The following is a 21943-nucleotide window of genomic DNA, read 5'->3' on the forward strand; positions in this document are numbered from 1 at the left end:
TTTTAGACCTAGCAGGTTTATAAAACAAGGACAGTTTCCGATTTTGACTACACATTAGCCACCAGATTCAAGCAAGCTTGACCACCCCTGTCTATACTTAGTTTTATGAGCTGCAATCCAATTAGCAGATATTTAACCAACTTCTCTTTTACAAGCAATCAAAACAAGAACATGAGCACCTTGACAGTATGCAATCAAGAGGTGGACTTTTTCTTTGAGGTTTGCTTGAGGATTCTTAATTTTGATAATTTTGTACTTTGTTGTCATTTTTCCTCCAAGTTAAAATTGCCTACATACTTCCAAATTATTTATGCCTCAGCATTTGAGAGACCCGGGTCATCATTCACAAGCATACTTTTAGTTCTAAGAGGCTTTCTTCTTAAAGTGGTCTACTCCTTACAGACAGCCAGGAGCAAGTGACAGTCTATCAAGCCGAAAATTCAATAGTACCTTCCATTTTAAAGCTTCTCTAAAAGGTAATAAAACATTATCAAAGAAAATCTGAACATTGGGTCACATGAGGCGGCATTCGGTTTTTGAAATATGTAGGATACAAGGATTCCCTTCGGGGGGGGGGGGGGAGAGAGAGAGAGCAAGAGAGCTAGGATGAGGTTGGTACATAGGAAATGGAGGTGTGGCTTGAGGTGGGAGGAGGGGATAGGTAAGAGGAAGAATAGGTTAGAGAGGCAGAGACAGGCTGGGCTGGTTTGGGGATGCAGAGGGGTGAGGGGAGATTTTGAACCTTGTGAAATTCACATTGATACTATTGGGCTGCAGGGTTCCCAGGCGGAATATGAGTAGCTGTTCCTGCAACCTACGGGTGGCATCATTATGGCACTGCAGGAGGCCCAGGATGGACATGTCGTCTAAAGAATGGGAGGGGGAGTTGAAATGGTTCGTGACTGGGAGGTGCAATTGTTTATTGCGGACCAAGCGTAGGTGTTCTGCAAAGCGGTACCCAAGCCTCCACTTGGTTTCCCCAATGTAGAGGTAGCCACACCGGGTACAGCGGATGCAGTATACCACATTGGCGGATGTGCAGGTGAACATCTGCTTGATGTGGAAGTCATCTTAGGGCCTGAGATGGGGGTGAGGGAGGAGGTGTGGGGGCAGGTGGAGCACTTCCTGACCTATTTCATCAACCGCTCCTCATAGGTCAATCCTGCCATCATATCAATGCAGTGCTCAATTCTCTGCAGTGGAACCTGAACTCAACAATCATTCACTTCAATATGGGAGTAAAACTACCAAACCATGGCTGATGCAAACAGCACCATGATCGCAAGGAGATAGCAAGAACTGCAGATGCTGGAGTCGGAATCACAGTGCAGAGCTGGAGAAACACAGAAGGTCAGATAGCATCAAAGGAGCAGGAAAGTCAATGTTTTGGGTTTACACCCTTCATCAGGATTCCATACAGCTTCACACTCTACTGAAATTGCAGTGATCCCAGCTGATGGTAGTACTGGACATGTTAGATCCCAGAATGAAATCTGGCTCGACAAATCATTCGTTTCTTTTTTGCAGTTGGTTATCCTAGCAGTCAGTCACTGAACATATTCATACAAGTCTGCTAAGGTTCTCTTCGGCAAGAACATTAGCTTATTACACAAAAGCAAGCAAAAAGATATATTTCTACGTACGAGGCCATTTGAAGAGTTCTAAACATAAATAACAAATAAAAGTTTAACCTTCATCGAATCATTGAGTCCCATAGTGTGGAAATAGGCTATTCAGCCCATCAAGTTTAAACTGACTCTCTGAACAGAATCCCACCCAGACCCACCCCTCCATCCCATCCCTATAACTCTGCACTTCCCATGGCTAATCCACCTAGCCTGCACATTCCTGGACACTGAGCAATTTAGAATGGCTGATGCAACTAAACAGCCCATCTTTGGACAATGGAAGGAAACCCACACAGACCCAGGGAGAACATACAAACTCTACACAAACAAACAGTCACCCCAGCTGGAATCCAACTCGGGTTCCTAGCCCGGTGAAGCAGCAATGCTGGCCATAGAGGCACTGTGCACCCCTCTTGCTAGCAATATAATTTTCAGTTATTCAAAATCATGAGGAACATCACTCCTAGCTCTAATTTTATTTAATTCACTTAGATGCTGTAGACCAAGCCAGCATTAATTGCCCATCCCTAACTGTTCAGAGGGCAGTGAAGAGTCAACCACATTGCTGTAGGTCTGGAGTTACATGTAGGCAAAAAGGTCTGATGCCCTAAAAAGGACATTAGTGAACCAGATAGGTTTTTCCTGCCAATTGACACTGGTTTCATGGTCATCATTAGACCTTTAATTTTCAATTCTTTATTGAATTCAAATTCCACCATCTGCCAAGGTGGGCCATTGCCTCCCAAATAAAATTTTACTTCTTACTTAACGGCTTCTTTACCAATTTCATTTTTTGACTGCTAACTGTTTAAGGCTTCTTTTTAGTTCTGACACTCCTTTCAGTTTTAACAGATGGAGAGAAATTTTCAAACTTTCATTACTTGTAAACTTCACCCTATTTCAAAGAGTTCAATTTCACCTGATCTAAAGACTTTATTGTTCTGCCAGGATGAAACGGATTCTTCAAAAATGAACTCAAACTGTACTATCAATGTCCCTTGATAACAAAGTGTGGAGCTGGATGAACACAGCAGGCCAAGCAGCATCCTAGGAGCACCTAAGCTCCTAGGATGCTGCTTGGCCGGCTGTGTTCATCCAGCTCCACACTTTGTTATCTCGGATTCTCCAGCATCTGCAGTTCCCATTATCTCTACCAATGTCCCCTCGTTGTTTGCTGTTCCATAAGTCATAAACTCAGCAATGTAAACACTTCATCTATTAACTGTACAGTAATTGGCTAGGTACTAAGTTACATGCTTTTATGGAAATGGTGTTTAGGGCACTTTGCAAATGATTTTCTCACCTCTAGAGAACTGAAATCAAGACTCATCTGCGCCTACTTGAAAAATCCAGCGTCTCAAATTATAATATATATAAACCACACCTTTATCATAACATGAAGACAAAACAATAGGACTCAAGACAGCACTGACACCAGGCAGCACTCCAGGAGCTCCCTGTAGCAGATCTTACTCTCACATTTCTTATAACCATTCCATACTTTTAAGTCTTTTAGAATTACTAATACTGTTCTTTTCAATCCACACGCAGGTATAAAGATCCTACACAAATAATGCTGATCTTCTTAATGTTGATCTTGCTTTGGGCACCTCCTGTGCAGCCATAACTTTACATACCTCACTCTGTCTTAGCATCCTATGATCTGTATATCCTTGTTTGCTATTGTCTGCATGTGCTACTCACAAAATGTTTTTCACTGTACTTAGATACATGTGATTACAATAAATAAATCAAAATAATAAATCAAAGGAGGGACGATACCCTGTACAATTGTGCGTGAACTAGCTAAGGAACTGGTGACCCCTAATCAGAGAACTGCGATGCTAAAAAAAGTTCCAAGAAAAACCAAAAAAAAGTTGAGGAAGGGTCACTCGACTCGAAACATTAGCTCTGCTTTCTCTGCACAGATGCTACCTGACCTGCTGCACTTTTCCAGCAATTTCTGTTTTTATCTCAAAGTTCCAACTAAGTTTGGTTTCTACCTTGAAAATCAAACAATTGATAAAGGATCTTGGAATTATTGGAAAATGTCAGGGAAATCTGGAGCATTGATTCATCATATTTATTAACTGTAAGATGAGAAGACATAAAGTTTGATTTTCAATCTCGAACCTAAGAATGAAAACAAAAATGGTTTGATTGTAGGACCTAAATGATGTTTCTGCTGCTGATAATAAACAATATTTCAAATATAATTCTACAGAGCATAAATAAGGCAAAAATTCAACATTCAAAAAACAATTTGACATTATAATAGAGTGGAGCAGGGTGCTGGAAAACAGTCAGAAAGAATTGTAGAATTAGGTACATAGACTAATATGATCCCAATGTCTTTAGCTTTCTCATCTACACTAATTTACTGAATATATTCTTGCAATGCGGATTACAAAATTTCAATTACTCTGTCTTGTAACTAACTAATCAAGGACATGGTTATTAGGTCTCAAAGCAGGATGTGAACTAGATGACATAACTGTTATGGCCAATTTCAATATTAATAAAACGTGAACGCATAAGGTTGACATAATGAAGTCGAAGGATCTGTCTGCTTCTCTGAGGGTAGTAAACCTGTGGAATTTTTTATGCAGAGAGCTGTTGAGGCTGGGTTGTTAAGTATACTCAAGGCTGAGAGAAACAGAATTTTAATTAGTAAGGGAATCAAAGATTATGGAGAAAAGGTTGAGAGTTATCAGATCAGCTGTGATTTCACTGGACAGCAGAGCAGACTCAATGGGCTGAATGGCCTACTTCTGCTCTTACACCATTTGATCTTATGCTGCAGTTAGTGATAATTAAAACATCCTACGCTCCTAGGTGTTAATAGTATCTAGGCAAAAAACTGCCAGTTACATCTGAAACTATCCACTCATGAGAGATGAGCCTGGCAGATATAGTTTAAACTGATCAGATGGAATGTGAAAGCAGAAATAAAAGCAAAAGTAGTCTCTTTCTAGTCAAAGGTAGATGTCAGCGACAGTAAATATTCATGCCTTGGAATCAGAGAAAAAACATTCAAGAAAATTAAGGGAGTAAAAATGGGCAAATCCCCAAGACCTGACGATCTAAACCTTCATGTTCTGAGAAAAAGAGAGATACTTTCTGAGCTAGTGAATGCACACACTGCAACCTCCAAAAACACAGATTCAGGAAAAGTCACAATAGCTAGGAAATTTGCAAATTTTAGCTTGTTATTCCAGAAAGGAGTGAGAGAGAAAATAGAGCAACACAGGAGAAGTAGCCAAGCATCATTCGTTGGGAAAATTTGTTGGGAAATTGTGTCTGGCACATTAATTAGAGTTATGAGAGGATGGAACTAATAAGGTAAAAGAAAGAACCATTAGATCTCATGTACCTGGCTTTCCAAAACACATTCAAAAAGCTGCCATGCGAAACGATAATGGGCAAGATAAAGGTTGATGAAGTTGTGAATAATATATTCACATGCATAGAAGATTCATTAATAGACTGGGTATTAATATGGCATTTTGAACTTGGTAGGCAAAGAATAGTTGAGTGGCTCATAAAGATCAGCTTATTACAATCTATATTTATGACATGGTTGATGAGACAGAAAATAATATATCCAAGTCTGTGGATGAAACAAAGCTAGTTGGAAAGGCAAGCTGTCAGGAGGAGAGAAAGAGAGGGACTGCAAAGATATATAGATAGTTTGAGTGAGTGGAGGAATAAAATGGCTGATGGAGCATAACATAGGGAAGTGTGAAGCTGTTCACTGGCTAAAATAGAAGAGCAGAATTTTTTTTAAATGGTACAGATAATTACATGTTGATGCTCAAAGAGACTAGAGTGTAATCATACAAGGAACACAAAGTCAGCATGCAGGTGAACAATTAAGGTGACAAATGGCAAGTTGGCCTTTGCTGCAAAGGGAATGAGGCACAGACAAAGGAGGCGTGTGCAGGGTTTCAAAGAGACCATATCTAGGATACTGCTTGGTTTTGGTCTCCATATTTATGGAAGATTATACTTGCACTGGGGGTAGTACAGTACAGCGAAGGCTCACTAAATTGGCTTCTGGTATGAGGAGCTTGTCCTTTGATGAGAGGCTGACTTAATTGGGCCCAAATTCTTTGGAGTTGGGAAGAATGAGACATGGTCTCTAAGGATTTTGAAGGGCCTTGATAGAGTGATGTTGAGACATCATTTTAGATTGCTCATCCTTGGGTAACTAAAATATAGGAGCACGGTATTAAGGTTAGGGTCCAATAATGTACAACTGAGAATGAGAAGAAATTACTTCACTCAACGACTGGGAATCATCTCCCCAGAGGGTTGTGGATGTACCAGTTTTGAATACATTCAAGGCACGGACACAAAAATGTTTCGTCTCTCAGAGAATCAAGGAACATGAGAAGCGGACATGAAGTCTAACCAAGGGTCTAGGCCCGAAACGTCAGCCTTCCTGCAACTCTGATGCTGCTTGGCCTGCCATTTTCATCCAGCTCTACACCTTGTTATCTCACCTCAGGGATGTTTGACTCAAAATGCCATAGCTACTAATATTTTAATGCTGACCTGATTAAGTTTTATATATTGAACATTTCAGATTACGATTCTGTACAATGGGAAGGGTGGTATTTAGAATTATGTGACTATGTCAAAATATATGTAGCTAAAGAACATGAAGAATCCACATGAACTATTAAAATGTATTTATGACCAATGCTATTAACACTTAATATTAAAAAAGTCCATCAATATTTTTGAAGACAATCCACTCTTTATAGAAGATGACCTTATAAATTCTTGAATACACAATGGTTTCTTTTGTTGTCTTGTAATTGATTTCCTTTTGGTTGCCTAGCAGCTAAAGATATTAAAGCTGTTTGTTCTGTTTTAATTTTAAGTGTACAGAATGAAGGAAAAAGAAAGTATGGGTTTCACTGTTCCTAGGTCAATTCATACAAATCAATAAAATCAAAATAAAATTTGTATTGAGTTCCTAACGTGAAAATCCATAAAAGAGAGAGTTCTTCTTAGCAAAACAAGGACTCTATGACTGATAGCCCATTAACAAAATTATATTATCTTTGTTGCAAATTCTTTAGCATTTTGAGTCATGAAGCATGATTTTAGTTTCCCTTTTTGTTCAAAGATTTATTTTGGGTGCTTACTTTTTTATCACTTCATATAAGACAAATACTTAAAATTTTCAAAGTATGAACAGACATCAAGTGAGCCTTCAATTTGCAAAAGCAATTTAGCCTCTGTCTCCAACAGCACATGTTCCATCTTGGACCATGTGATCAATTTGGTTCCTATTGACCGAACTGATATTTACTGCAAAGAATTTAACAGACACTAAATTGAAGCTTGGACCAAGAGTAACATTATTACTCCTTGGAAGAAGGTAACCTCAATGTTAAAGAAGCATTTGGAGTTTTAAAATCAGCATCCATTCATGACAAACCTCACAGCAACCCTTTATGAAAATGTATGAATATCGATACCTCAATGTTTAAAAACTGTGTAACCACTCAATCTTTTCAGTAATGCAAACATATTAGCACTAAGTCTCTCTTCATTTGATAGAGGCCAGGTTTAGAAGGCCCCTGTCCTCTTCCAATGTAATACAAATACTGCTTAAAATAGTGAGGTCACACATGTTCTTCTGAAGTTGGTCATTTTATGGATAAATGAATTTTTGCAGCACAAACAATTAATTTTAAGGGGCCTTAAAGGACTGAGACAAAATAAAGAAATGCACAAGCTGTGGGACTTATTAACCTTCAGGAGATGGAAACAAGACCAGATTTTCTTTTATATTTGTTCATGGGGTGAATGTATTATTAGCACTGCATCTCTAGTTGCCCTCACGATAGTACAAAGATGGCTTTTTGCATCACTGCAGTTCCCTGGTGTACGTACATCTGGTGCTATTAGAGAGTTTCAGAAATTGAACCCAGCAACAGTGAAAAGAAAACAATACGTTTCTAACTCAGGATGCTGCCAGACACGGAAGGGGGTTCCAAGTGGTCATGGTTTTACAACGCACATACTATTCATTTATTTGGTTAGAAAGATTGTGGATTTGAAAGGGTTTACGGAACCTGTCTTGAAGAGCATGGGATATACTGCTGTCACTGGATGGCAGTGATAGAAGAAGTGAATGTTTAAGGTGGTAGGTAGGGATGCAACCAGGCAGCCCGTTCTAAAAGCATAACAAGCTTCTTCAGTGTCACTGGAGCTGCAGTCATCCAGACAACTGAAGCAAGTTCCATCATATTCCTGATGTGAGAGTTGTGCATGGCAGGCAGGTTTTGGGAAGTCAGGTGGTGAGTCACTCACTGCAGCCTCAGTATTCATGAAATATCAAACATCTCTAATCAGGCTAGCAGACTAGGGGGACCAAATTGCTTACTTGTGCTTCTAGTTTCTGTGTGACTATGTTTCTGGTCAATGGTGATATACAGTACACTGATTGCAGGAGATTCAACAACAGCAATGCCGCTAAAGTGGAGATGCTAGCTTCTCTATTGTCAGTCATTGCCTGATACTTCTTGACACTTATCTACACAAGCTTGAACATTGTGCAAATCAAGTTGCTTATGCACTCGGATTGCTATCACATCTGAGGAGTCATGAACGGTGCTGAACATTGTGCAATCAGGATTATCACCACCCTGAACTCCTGTCGGACAGAAGATCACTGATAATATAGCTGAAGATGTTTAGGCCTAGGACATTAACTGGGGAATTCCTGCAGAGATGCCAGGTTGATTCCAATCAGTGCAGAGCTCCTCAGTCACCCAAGTATCAGTGCTGTTAAATTTCCATAATTGACAGATAATGCCAGTGCTGAAGCTGTACTGGAACAGCTCAGCTAGGGCTGCAGTTATTTCTGGAGTACAAAACTTCGTGCTATTACTGAATGTTGTCACAGCCCATAGTCTTTACAGCATCCAGTATTTCCACTAGTTTCACCAGGTTGGCACCCAATTTTCAGTACAGAAACAGGCCAGTCAACCCAACCAATCCACGCCAAGTAACTAAGTACATTTAACCTAACAAACCAAATATTCCATCAGCATAGAACATAACAGGCCCTCGATGTTGCACTGACCTGTGAAACCGATCTGAAGCCCATCTAACCTACACTATTCCATTATCATCCACATGTTTATCCAATGACCATTTAAATGCCCTTAAAGTTGGTGAGTCTACTGCTGTTGCAGGCAGGGCATTCCACACCCTTACTACTGAGTAAAGAAACTACCTCTGACATCTGTCCTATATCTATCACCCGTCAATTTAAAGCTACGTCTCCTTGTGCTAGCCAACGCCATCAGAGGAAAAAGGCTCTCACTGTTCACCCTATCTAATCCTCTGATCATCTTGTATGTCTCTATTAAGTCACCTCTCTAAACGAAAACAGCCTCAAGTCCCTCAGCCTTTCCTCACAAGACCTTCCCTCCATAGCAGGCAACATCCTGGTAAATATCAAAGTGTGGGGCTGGATGAACACAGCAGGCTAAGCAGCATCTCAGGAGCACAAAAGCTGATGTTTCGGGCCCAGACCCTTCATAAGAGAGACCAGAGAGACTCTCTGATGAAGGGTCTGGGCCCGAAACGTCAGCTTTTGTGCTCCCGAGATGCTGCTTGGCCTGCTGTGTTCATCCAGCCCCACAATTTGTTATCTTGGATTCTCCAACATTTGCAGTTCCCATTATCCCCTGGTAAATATCCTCTGCAGCCTTTCCAATGCTTCCACATCTTTCCTATAATGTGGTGACCAGAACTGTACGCAATACTCCAAGTGCGGCCGCACCAGAGTTTTGTACAGCTGCAACATGACATCATGGCTCCGAAACTCAATCCCTCTACCAATAAAACCTAACACACCGTCCACCTTCTTAACAACCCTATCAAACTAGGTGGCAACTTTCAGGGATCTATGGACGTGGACACCGAGATCTCTCTGCTCATCCACACGACCAAGAATCTTACCATTAACCCAGTACTTTGTGTTCCTGTTACACCTTCCAAAGTGCATCACCTCACACTTTTCTGCATTAAACTCCATTTGCCACCTCTCAGCCCAGCTCTGCAGCTTATCTATGCCCCTCTGTAACCTGCAACATCCTTCCTCACTGTCCACAACTCCACCGACTTTCATGCCATCCGCAAATTTACTAACCCATTGCTTTACGACCTCATCCAGGTCATTTAGAAAAATGACAAACAACAGTGGCCCCAAAACAGATCCGTGTGGTACACTAAATTCGAGGATGAACATTTCCTGTCAACCACCACCTTCTTACAGCTAGCCAATTGCTGATCCAAACCACTAAATCACCCTCAATCCCATGCCTCCGTATTTTCTGTAACAGCCTACCACGGGGAACCTTATCAAACACCTTACTAAAATCCATATGCACCACATCGACCACTTTACCCTCATCCCCCTGTTTGGTCACCTTCTCAAAGAACTCGATAAGGTTTGTGAGGCACAACCTACCCTTCATAAAACCATGTTGACGATCCCTAATCAAATTATTCCTTTCTAGATGATTATAAATCCCATCTCTTATAAACCTTTCCAACACTTTACCCACAACTAAATTAAGGCTCACTGGTCTATAAGTACCAGGGTTGTCTCTACTCCCCTTCTTGAACAAGGGGACAACATTTGCTATCCTCCAGTCTTCTGGCACTATTCCTGTAGACAAAGCTGACAAAAGATCAAAGCCAAAGGTTCTGCAATCTCCTCCCGAGCATCCCAGAGAATCCTAGGATAAATCCCATCCAGCCCAGGGGACTTATCTATTTTCAGACTTTTCAGAATTGCTAACACCTCCTCCTTATGAGCCCCAATCCCGTCTAGTCTAATAGCCTGTATCTCAGTATCGTCCTCAACAACATTGTCTTTTTCCTGTGTGAATACTGATGAAAAATATTCATTTAGCGCCTCACCTATCTCTTCGGACACCACACACAACTTCCCACTACCGTTCTTGACTGGCCCTAATCTTATTCTAGTCACTCTTTTGTTCCTGACATACTCATAGAAAGCCTCAGGGTCTTCCTTGATCCTATCTGCCAAAGACTTCTCATGTCCCCTCCTGGCTCCTCTTAGCTCTCTCTTTAGGTCTTTCCTGGCTAACTTACCTTCCTGCAGCCCCCTGATCCTCACTCTCGCTGCTGCAACAAAAAAATGGAGGAGCTGGAGCTAGGCAGGGCACAGAGTTCTCAAACGCTTTATTTAAAAGCAGCATGTGGCCATAATAGCTGTATGAAAATTAAGTTTGAGAATAAAATCCAAGGTATATTCCACTCTCCCGGCTATTAGATTGTAATCCAAAATTCACAAATTAAACCAAAACTCGACAATAATTTAGTCCTGTCATAGAATCAGTGTAAGATGATCAGAATTTTTTTTTTAGTCATTACCTGTTGCAAGAAGCATCATCATTCATCAACAAGTAGCTAAATAGTTAGCAATGTCTATCCTACATGGGCAATGTTCCGGTTCAATAATCTCCAAAACCCCCAGGTTACTTATTTGTTACAACCATGAGGCTAAACTGAGACAGACCAACAAGACAAGATGTAAAACACAGTGATTTGTCCAGTGATCAGCAGTAGCCTTGGCAAAAAAACACAGATGACAGGCCATATTCACAGCTTTCTCTCAATAGCACAGGGTGGGGAAATTGGGTCAAATTAGCAAAGAATGAAGGAAAATACCTGATCTTCTACCCCAGCCGACATATTATAGAAACTCTAACTATGTTTGGTTATTTTCTTATGCCACATAAGCAAAATTTCATACACATGGCTTATGCAATACCTAACCAGAGTCAATACATAAAAATTAAAATATCAACCATTCATAAAAATGACTCACGTAAACAAATCAAGTTTCCCAGCAACAGTCCTGAAGGATCCACGTGCAGACACATCTTGATAAAGGTTCTCCTATGTTTTTCCATTTGCTAATTTGCTAATCTGCTCACACTGATTCCACACAAAGTCACAGTGTGGAGCTGTTTGTTCGCCAGGAAATATATTTTTATGTATTTTCTTAAATTGTATGCAAAAAAGCAAATCAAAAACATACGAAACTTAGGCAGCTTCTATGGAAAAAGTGGGAGATGGTCCCATCTTACAAAGTCAACAACTGCAGATGGCCAAATAATGTGTAAAGTCAAACATGGGCTTTCTCAATACTTTCACAAAACTGCCCAGACTTTGTTAGAGGTCTTAAGGTAGGTCAGAATTCAAGAATTTAGCCAAAGTTCTGGTTAACAAAGGTGTAGAGCTGGATGAACACAGCAGGCCAGGCAAAATCTCAGGAGCACAAAAGCTGACGTTTTGGGCCTAGACCCTTCATCGAAGGGTCTAGGCCCGAAACGTCAGCTTTTGTGCTCCTGAAATGCTGCTTGGCCTGCTGTGTTCATCCAGCTCTACACCCTGTTATCTTGGATTCTAAAGCATCTGCAGTTCCTATTATCTCTGATGCAAAGTTCTGGTTAGTTGCTTTATAATTTGTAAGTAAACTGGCCACATCTATTACGTCTGAAGTTTAAAAGTAGCTACCAAATTTAAACTCATTTTTGGGTCGTTGTCCTTGAGAAGGTGCTGATGAGTCACTTCCTTGAACTACTACAGTATATGTGGTGCAGACACACCCATATTGCTTTGAGGAATGGTACCTCAAAATTCTGACCCAACAATAATGAATAAACAGCAGGGAGTGACTGTAAGACAGGATGGTGCGTAACTTAGAGGAGAATTTTGAGCTGGTCAAAGTGGCAGGTTTGGAAGATGTTGTCGAAAGACCTGACAAATTACTGCAGTGCATCTTATAGACTGTATACATTACTGCCACTGTGCAATACTGATGGAGAAGAGAATATTTAAAGTGATAGATGCAGGGTTAAACGAGCAAACTGTTTTGTCCAAGGAAGTGTTAAACTTCTTGGAGACACATTCATTTGATCCAGTGAAAAGTACTGCATCACAGTCCAGAGTTGTGCCTAATAGATGATGGACAGGAGGCAAGTTACTTGCCACATTATCCAGAGACTCTGAATGGCTCTCATAACCGTAGTTAGTCCAATTCAACTTCTAGTCACTGTTAACCCCCATGATGTCGATAATGGGGGAGTTAGCGATGATAATTCCATCAAACATGGCTTACAGGGAACAGGGAAAATGATTTAAATTCTGTAATGGAAGGATTGCTCATTGCCTTTCACTTCCGTGGCACAAATATTATCATTTGTCATCCCAAGCCCAAATACTGTCCAGGACTAACTCAGTATCTGAGAACTCAGGAACAGTGCTCATTAGAGTCATTAAGGCAGAGTTTTCACAACAGGGAAAGAGGATCTCCAGCCCATCATGTCCACACAGTCTTCAAACATCTGTCCGTTCTAATCCCATTTTCCAGCACTTGGCTCATAGCCTTGAAAACTATGCATATCAAATACTTCTTAAATGTCTTGAGGGTTCCACATCTACCACCATTCAAGTAGTGAGTTCCAGAGACCCACAATTCTCTGGGTTAAAGAACAAAGAAAGTTACAGGACAGGAACAGGCCCGTCAGCCCTCCTAGCCTGCACCGATCCAGATCCTCTATCTAAACCTGTCGCCTATTCTCCCAAGAAACTGTATCCCGCTCCTCCCTGCCCATTCATGTATGTGCCTAGATGCATTTTAAATGATGCTATCATGCCCACCTCTACCACTTCCACTGGCAATGCGTTCCAGGCACCCACCACCCTCTGCATAAAGAACTTACCATGCAGATCTCCTTTAAACTTTTCCCCTCTCACCTTGAGCTCATGACCCCCTAGTAATTGAGTCCCCCACACTGGGGAAAAAGCTTCTTGCTATCCACCCTGTCTATACCTCTCATGATTTTGTAGGCCTCAATCAGGTCCCCCCTCACTCCATCTTTCTAATGTGAATAATCCAAATCTACTCAATCTCTCTTCATAGCTAGTGCCCTCCATACCAGGCAACATCCTGGTAAACCTCCTCTGCACATTCTCCAAAGCATCCACAACCTTTTGGTAATGTGGCAACCAGAACTGGACGCAGTATTCCAAATGTGGTCAAACCAAAGTCCTATACAACTGCAACATGACCTGCCAACTCTTGTACTCAATAGCCCGTCCAATGAATGCCATATGCCTTTTTGACCACTCTACCCACCTGTGTAGCGACCTTCAGGGTACAACGGACCTGACACCCATATCTCTCTATGCATTAATTTTCCACAGCGCTTTTCCATTTACCACATAGTTTGCCCTTGGAAAAAAAATGTTTCCTCAAATCCTGTGTACCTCCTGAACCTCACCTTAACGTTGTACACCCTGTTATCAAGCTCTCTACTAAGGGGAAAAGTTTCTCTCTATCTACCTAAGTCCAACAGAATATTGTATACCCCAGTCAAAACATTCCTCAACTTCTCTGCTCCAAGCCTACCTGGTCTCAGTTCATAGCTGAATTGCTTCAGCCTGGCATCATCCTTGTTAATCCTTTCTGAGCCCTTTCCAGTGCAAACAGGTCCTTCCTATCGTATGGCAACCGGAACGGCACACAGTACTCCAGCTGTACCAAATGTTTTTTCTTCATAGAATCCCTACAGTGTGGAAACGGGCCCTTCGGCCCAACAAGTCCACACCGACCCTCAGAGCATCCCACCCACACCCACCCCCTTATAACCCATCTAATCCACATATCCCTGAACACTACAGGCAATTTAGCATGGCCAATCTACCTAACCTGCACATCTTTGGATTGTGGGAGGAAACCGGAGCACCCGGTGGAAATCCACACAGATACAGGGAGAATGTGGAAATTCCACACAGACAGTCGCTTGAGGTTGGAATCGAACCCGGGTCACTGGCACTGTGAGGCAGCAGTGTGAACCACTGAGCACCGTACCACCCAAGTTACATACAGCTCCATCATAACCTCCTTACTCCTATATTCAATGCCTTGACTATTAGAGGAAAGTATCCCTTATGCCTCTTAACCACCTCAGCCATCTGTCCTGCTGCCTTAAAAGATGTGTGGGCATCAACTCCACGGTCGCTCTGACCCTCTATACTACCTAGGATTCTACTATTCAACGTGTACTCCCTTGTTTTATTTGGCCTTGCAAAATGAAACATCTCCCATTTTCCAGGATGAAATTCCATTTGTCACTATTCAACACCTCTGACCAGCCCATCTACATCATCTTGTCATCTAAGGCTTTCCTCCTCACTACTTATCACACCACCAATTTTTGTGACATCTGCAAACTTACTTAATGCTCATATATTCATGTATAGATCACTAATTTACACTACAGACAGCATGGGACCCAGCACCGAGCATTATGGTAAGCCACTGGACACAAGCTTCCAGTCACAAAAAAGAACTTTGGGTCATCACCCTCAGTTTCCTGCCACTAGGCTAATTTTGGGTCTAATCCTAGATCCCCTGGGCTATTCACTTCTCGTCCAGTCTACTTTGTGAAAAGCCTCAGAGGTCCATGTAGACATTAACTGCAGTACTTTCATCGTCACAACTAGTCATCTTGTTGAAAAATTCAATCAAATTTGTAATACACGATCTCCCCTTTGTAATACCATGTTAGCCTTGATCAATCTGTTATCTCTCCAAGTGAAGATTAACTCTAACTCTCAGAATTTTTACCAGTTGTTTCCCTACTATAGATGTCAAACTCACCAGTCTGTAGTTTCCTTGTTTATCACAATCACCCTTCTGGAATAATGCAATCACATTAACTGCCCTCCAATCCTTCGGCACCCCTCATGTATCCGGAGGGGATTTGAGAATTAACACCGGAGTCTAAGCAATATCCTCCCTTACCCCATCCCTAAGCAGGCTGGGATCCATCCCATCTGGGCCTACCATAAAGCCCACACTCACACTCACACTCACACTCACACTCACACTCACACTCACACTCACACTCACACTCACACTCACACTCACACTCACACTCACACTGTAATTCATTCAATTTTATTACAATTCCCCTCTCTGCTTCCTATTTCTACATCACCCCTCTTTATTGTGAGCACTGATGCAAAGTGTGCATTTAAATCCTGGGCGGTGTCTTCTGGCTCCATGCACCAGTTGCCACTTTGGTCCTTAACAGGCTTTCCTTGAATATTTTCTTGACCTTAATATACTTACAAAACGTGTTTAGATTTTCTTTAATGTTACAACCGGTGTTTTTTCACATCGCCTCTTCGCTCTTCTAAATTTTCTTTTTTTTTTAAAAGTAACCCCATAGACTTTCTATACTACTCTAGGACATCTGCTGTTCAGAACCTTTCCTTTTTCTCCCACCCCCTTAATCAAACCTGTACATCTCTTCGTATCCAGGGCGCTCTGCATTTGTTGGTCCTAGATTTCACCTTTACAGTAATATGTTGGCCCTGCAGTCTCACTATTACACATCTGAAAGTCACCATGACCCCAGAAGTGGAGTTTCCTCGAAGTAGCTGGTCCTAGTGCATTCTGACCGCATCATGCCTTAAACTTATTAACTTTAAACTTGCCCAATTCAGAATCTTTCTTTCCACGCCATTTTGTTCTTATCCATAATAACCTTAAATCTTAATGAATTTTTATCACTATCTGCAAAATATTCTCCCACTGCTACACCTACCTCCCACCTTGCTTCATGCCCTCTCTTATAGGACTTTCTACATTGTGGCTTAAAAAGCCCTACTGGACACTCTTTAAAGAACTCCATCCCCATAGGCCATTCACAGTTTGTCTATCCCAGTTAATATTGGGAAAGATGAAATCTCTTATTACGCTATAATTTTTACACTTGTCTGTGATTTACCGAGAGATCTCTCTCCTTTCCATCTCAATCTCTAACTCTTTTGGGGTCTATATTACACACCCTGCAAAGTGATTATATCCCCTCTGTCAGAGGAAGTTCTGAGGAAGGGTCATCGGACCAGAGATGTCAACTCAGTTTTTTCCTTCACAGATGCTGCCAGACCTGTGGATCTTTTACAGCAACTTTTGTTTTGATACCCCCACAAGTGAACATTCCCATTTCTGGACTTATGACAGTCGGTAGGTCATTGATACAGCTGCTAAAATGTTTGTGACCAGGACACTACCCTAAGGAATTGGTGAAAAATATACTGACAATAGAATGATTGGCATCCAACCACAGCAGCCATCTTCCTTTGTGCTAGGGAGAACACCAGAACAGTGGAGCGTTTATATTACTGCCACTGGCTTCAATATTGCTAGGGCTTCTTGATGGCTTTTTCTGGCAAATGCTGCATTGATATCAAGGGTAGTCACTCTCACCTCATCTAGGGTTTGGCTCTTTTGTCTATGTTTGGACCAAGGCCAAAATCATGTGCCCTAACAAAACCCAAACTGAGCAGCAGTGAGCAGGTTACTGCTGTATAAAAGCTGCAGACAGCATTATAGCTGGCATCCACCATCAGTTCAACAATAATTGGGAGTAGGCTAATGGGATAGTAATTAGCCAGGTTGTACTACAATACGCTTTAGATAAAGAAAATTCCATAATCTTAAGAACATAAAGTGACACAAACAACGGACACCTGTTTGCTGCTATGCACCAGTGCTACTCTGTTCCAGTTTTTCCTCAACTAAATACACCCTACTGCTTTTGACCACAATTTTTGCTCTTTCTTGTATGCCATGTCTCATTTGATAGCATCCCACTTCTCAGTCAGAGGGTCACAAGTTTAAGTCCCTGGCTAGAATCTGAACACAGGGAAAAGAAAAGTCAAAGCTGACACTCCAGAGCGGTACTGATGGGCTGCTGCACTGCTGGCAGCATCATCTTCCACGTGAGATGTTGCACCAGAGCTTTGTCTGGCCTCTAAGTTGGACACAAAAGATTACATGACACTATTTCAAGGAGAATCACAGGCAGGATCCCTGGTGCTTTGGTTAATATTTATCCCACAGTCATCACCATTAAATGAAATGTACTTCATCATTGTTAACCTTGCTGCATTTTATACGATGATACAGTAACGTTCCAAAAGTGCCTCACAAGCTTTCATTTAGTGCACAGACACTGGCCCAGTAAACAGGCCATTTCCCCAGGTATGCACCCCCTCCCCCCAACACACACACTGCATGGTCATCTACAGCCATCAGTATTGCCACCTGGAACAGTGACTATTACTGGGCACTACAGGGAGTCTCCAATGACGGAGACACTAGAACCAACTCAGCGGGTAACTTAGGGTTTTTGGCCTAGACCAACTTAGTCCCAGCAACAGGGATTTATGAGGGCAAGGCCTCCACTGGACAGACATCTCCAAACCAGGGGATCACAGCGCCAACCCCGCCCCCGGACTGCAAAAAGACCATCAGATAAAATCTGGCATCACCAAATGGGCAGGTGCCCCTCACACTATTCGTAAGAACCAGTGGCGGGGGGGGGGGGGGGGGGGTTGGCATTAATTGGATGGCACCCAGTTCTATGGCGTTTGAGGGTGGGGAGAAGAGAAGCTAAAATTATACCCTCATACAATGAAGCGTTTTTGGCCCTGCTGAGGTCTACACACCATATAAATACAGATTCTTTGCTTTATTTCCCTCACCTTTGCAAACAATTCACACGTTCAGCAATGCACTACTCAACTGCAGAGGCATCACAGCCCAACCTAATCTTCACACATGAATGCACTGCGATTTTCAAAAATCAAGAGTGTTGCAGTTCTGAAATTCTTAACATCAAAATTCAACATTCTTTTTGCTCATGTAGCTGTTGAGTAACTGCTTCTGTGTTACACTATGTTATACTTAATTGAAACATATAAAATAATCAGAGGGTTAGTGAGGGTGGATAGGGAGAGCCTTTTTCCTAGGATGGTGACGGCGGGAACAACGGGGCATAGCTTTAAATTGAGGGGTGAAAGATATAGGACAGATGTCAGAGGTAGTTTCTTTACTCAGCGAGTAGTAAGGGAATGGAACGCTTTGCCTGCGACGGTAGTAGATTCACCAACTTTAGGTACATTTAAGACGTCACTGGACAAGCATATGGACGTACGTGAAATGGTGTAGGTTAGATGGGCTTGAGATTGGTATGACAGGTCGGCACGACATCGAGGGCCGAAGGGCCTGTATTGTGCTGTAATGCTCTATGTTCTATGTACACTGAAGTTTAATCGGCAGATGGGCAATGCTGAAAAGCATTGAGCTCAAAGGCTCAGTTTTAATTTGACCTTTAATCCAAAAACCAGCAAAAGGAAAAGGAATAAAAATGTAGAGGCAGAGATTACGGTCTAAATTAGTGAGCTCATTGTCAAGTTGGGAAAGTTGTGAAGTGTCCCACTGAAAAATTAGGAGCTGCTCCTTAAGCTTAGGTCAAGCGTCATTGGACCAATGTAGAAGATCAAGGGCAGAGGTGGGGGGCTGGGACAAAATAGAGAACCATGTCCAGAAGCCTCAGTGTAACTGGCAAATGAGTCTCAGTATTGGTTAAGTGAGAGGCGGTACCCTTTGATTAAGGGACATAAGAGTACCACATTCTCCTTTTGGAAAAAAAAAGTCTAAATGATAGTCAAGGAATCTAAAAGCACACATTCACAGTCTGTAACAACAGAGGTTAACAAAATATCTAAAATTCCACTTGGACCGTCAGTGTTACTTCTAGAGGAATAGAGTTAAAAAGAACAAAGTAGTGAGAATTCAGGACTCCACTCTACAAGGAAGAATTGAGATGAATTAAGGAGATGTTGATAAGCAGAAGGTGAAGATGAAGAATATCTGGACTGTGAAGGAGAAGTAGACTAGAAGAAGGTCCCTATTTTGGTATGTAATGCTGTCTCAGCCTAGCTCACACAATAAAATCAATTCAGTGTCATTGTGACAAAAAGTACTTGTTTTTTCAAAGGCTAGGGAGCATCTGACAATAATCCTTGCAGAAGTCTTTGTACTCTCCCTCCTAACTGTGCAGTTGAATACCAGAACACGCTATCAATAATAGAAAAATTATCAGAACATTCAGATGAATTTGAATTTACTTTACCATTTCTTTGTGGTCATGAATGAAAATCCAGTAAATTTGCTTTAAAAGCAACAGGTAGCTACATTGAAAGAATTAAATATTCAAAAACAAAGACACACACTATGAAGGGGGTGTAGATCTGGATGAACATAGCAGGCCAAGCAGCATCACAGGGGCAGGAGAGCTGATGTTTCGGGCCTAGACCCTTCTTCAGAAATGGGGTAGATTTGCTAAGTGCGCAGAAAGTATATACAGAAGATAAATTTTCTGAATTAGCATCATTGCTTAAACAGCAACAATCATCAAAAGGAACAAACAAGGTTTTATAAGGCTCATCCTGTCAGTGATAGTGTTGTTAAGATGTGATTACCACCAAAATATCAAGTTTAGCATAAATCACAGGCAGAAATTTTGAATAATTGTGTTTTCAATCCTGCAGAGACAGCAGGGAAATTCTAGCCTATGCTTCTAGCGACAGCCTCAAGCAAAATTGTCTCCAACGTGATTTCAATAGGGGAAACCAACAGCATCTATCTCACCTTAAACATCAGCTCCCCAACACCCGCTTAAATTTGAACTTTGCAACAATGACGGGAGGTGGCCGGAGGAAGCAAGAAGCCAAGTTTAAAAAAAAAGTGGCAGCAGCTCTAAATAAAGCTATGGGACTGGAAGAGAAATTCTTTCCCCACAATTTCTTCAGAGGCTCTAGTCATTTTTATAAATGACTGCTGTTTAAGACCCTGTGGAACTGGAAAAAAGGCACGGGGCTAACTTGATACATTTTCAAAAGGTTGGGGAGCACAGGAACCATCTTCCAATATATTAAATAATCCAGAGCTAGTCATGTGGCTATCAGGGATATTTTCAACCCAAAATGGTAAAAATCATACTGGCAGAATGCTAGAATGCAACAGCAAGTATGCTAAGGATTTATGAGGCTGTAGTCAGACCATATTTGGAATATTATGAGCAGTTTTGGACACCATACCTAAGGGAGGGTGCACTGGTTTTGGAGGGGATCCAGATCAGGTTTACAAGAATGATCCCAGGTATGAAAGGCTTGTCCTATGAGGAGCACTTGAACACTCCAGGTCTGTACTCAATGGAGTTTTGAAGGATGAGGGCACGTGGAGGATCTGATTCAAACTTATAGAATGAGAGGTATGGATATCGTGGATGCAGAGGAGATGTTTCCATTAGTAGGTGAGACAAGGATCCAAGGGCACAGCCTCGGATTGAAGGGATGATCCTTTAGAACTGAGATGAAGAGGAATTTCTTCAGCCAGATGGTGGTTAATCCAAGGAAATTATTGTCGCTGGGGGTTGTGGAGGCCAAGACAATGCGTGTATTTAAGACAGAGACAGATAGGTTCTTGATTAGTAAGGGGATAAAAGGTGACAGGGAAAAAGCAGGAGAATGGGGTTGAGAAACATATCAGCTACGATTGAATGGTTGCTGCAGCAGACTCAATAGGCTGAGTGGCCTAATTCTGCTCCTTTATCTTCTGGTCTCGCGGAGGATGCAGAATAAACAATATTTTATGTCAAAATATTTAACAAAAAAAATTAAAATCACAACGCAGACAGATTCAAGAGAGACCAGAATGTCTAAATAACGTTTACTGAATATTGTCCATCAACAAAACCACACCCACCACTGCGCTTTTGCAACAAACCTGATTCCCGTATTATAGACATTATGTAAGCCGGCCGTTTTCAATTATCATCTCGGAAAAAAGTCACCTCAGAAACATCCTTTCAGAAAGGTCAATCTGCTCACATCTCACATTATACCTTGAAGCTGTGATGCTTGCGAGAAGCTTTTCTGTGTTCTCTGACAACTCCACTGGAAGCAAAATTTCAACTGGCTGTAGACATAGGATCCGGCTTTCCAGCTCAGATCTGGATTTGCAATCAAGAAAACAATCATAAACCACGTCACCGGTGTTGGGCTGGACTGCCTGTGAAATACAATGGTTAAAGTCAAGTTTTGGACATTCATCAGCCAAAACTAAGAAATGCAAAGTTTCTGCGATTGAAGATTAATTATTTTCTAAAAATGCAGTTCACCATATTTTGTAATTTTTTTAAGAGATATGTTGACAGACTAAAACAGATAGAGGTATACCAGCGAGTTTCTTTTAAATCAAAAATGATACTAACATAGGTTGCAAGAAATATCCCACAAGCCAAGATACTGAACCATGATTCTAGTATTACAACATAAGAAATAGCACCAGGAGGTTTTACAGCTCTTGGAGCCTGCTCCGCTCA

General features: G+C 41.5%; 1 protein-coding gene across 5 annotated transcripts in view; it reads right to left on the reverse strand.

Moving 5' to 3' along the window:
* msh3 (mutS homolog 3 (E. coli)) overlaps positions 1 to 21943 on the reverse strand; it is a 270075-nt gene that overhangs the window by 217414 nt on the left and 30718 nt on the right. For all 5 annotated transcript variants that reach the window (XM_059644779.1, XM_059644778.1, XM_059644780.1 and 2 more), the window contains exon 8: positions 21464 to 21630. In XM_059644779.1, coding sequence (XP_059500762.1) covers positions 21464 to 21630 — 167 coding nt within the window. The remainder of the gene's footprint in view (positions 1 to 21463; positions 21631 to 21943) is intronic.

Source organism: Stegostoma tigrinum, chromosome 3, assembly GCF_030684315.1.
Source record: "Stegostoma tigrinum isolate sSteTig4 chromosome 3, sSteTig4.hap1, whole genome shotgun sequence".
Taxonomy (NCBI): Eukaryota; Metazoa; Chordata; class Chondrichthyes; order Orectolobiformes; family Stegostomatidae; genus Stegostoma; species Stegostoma tigrinum.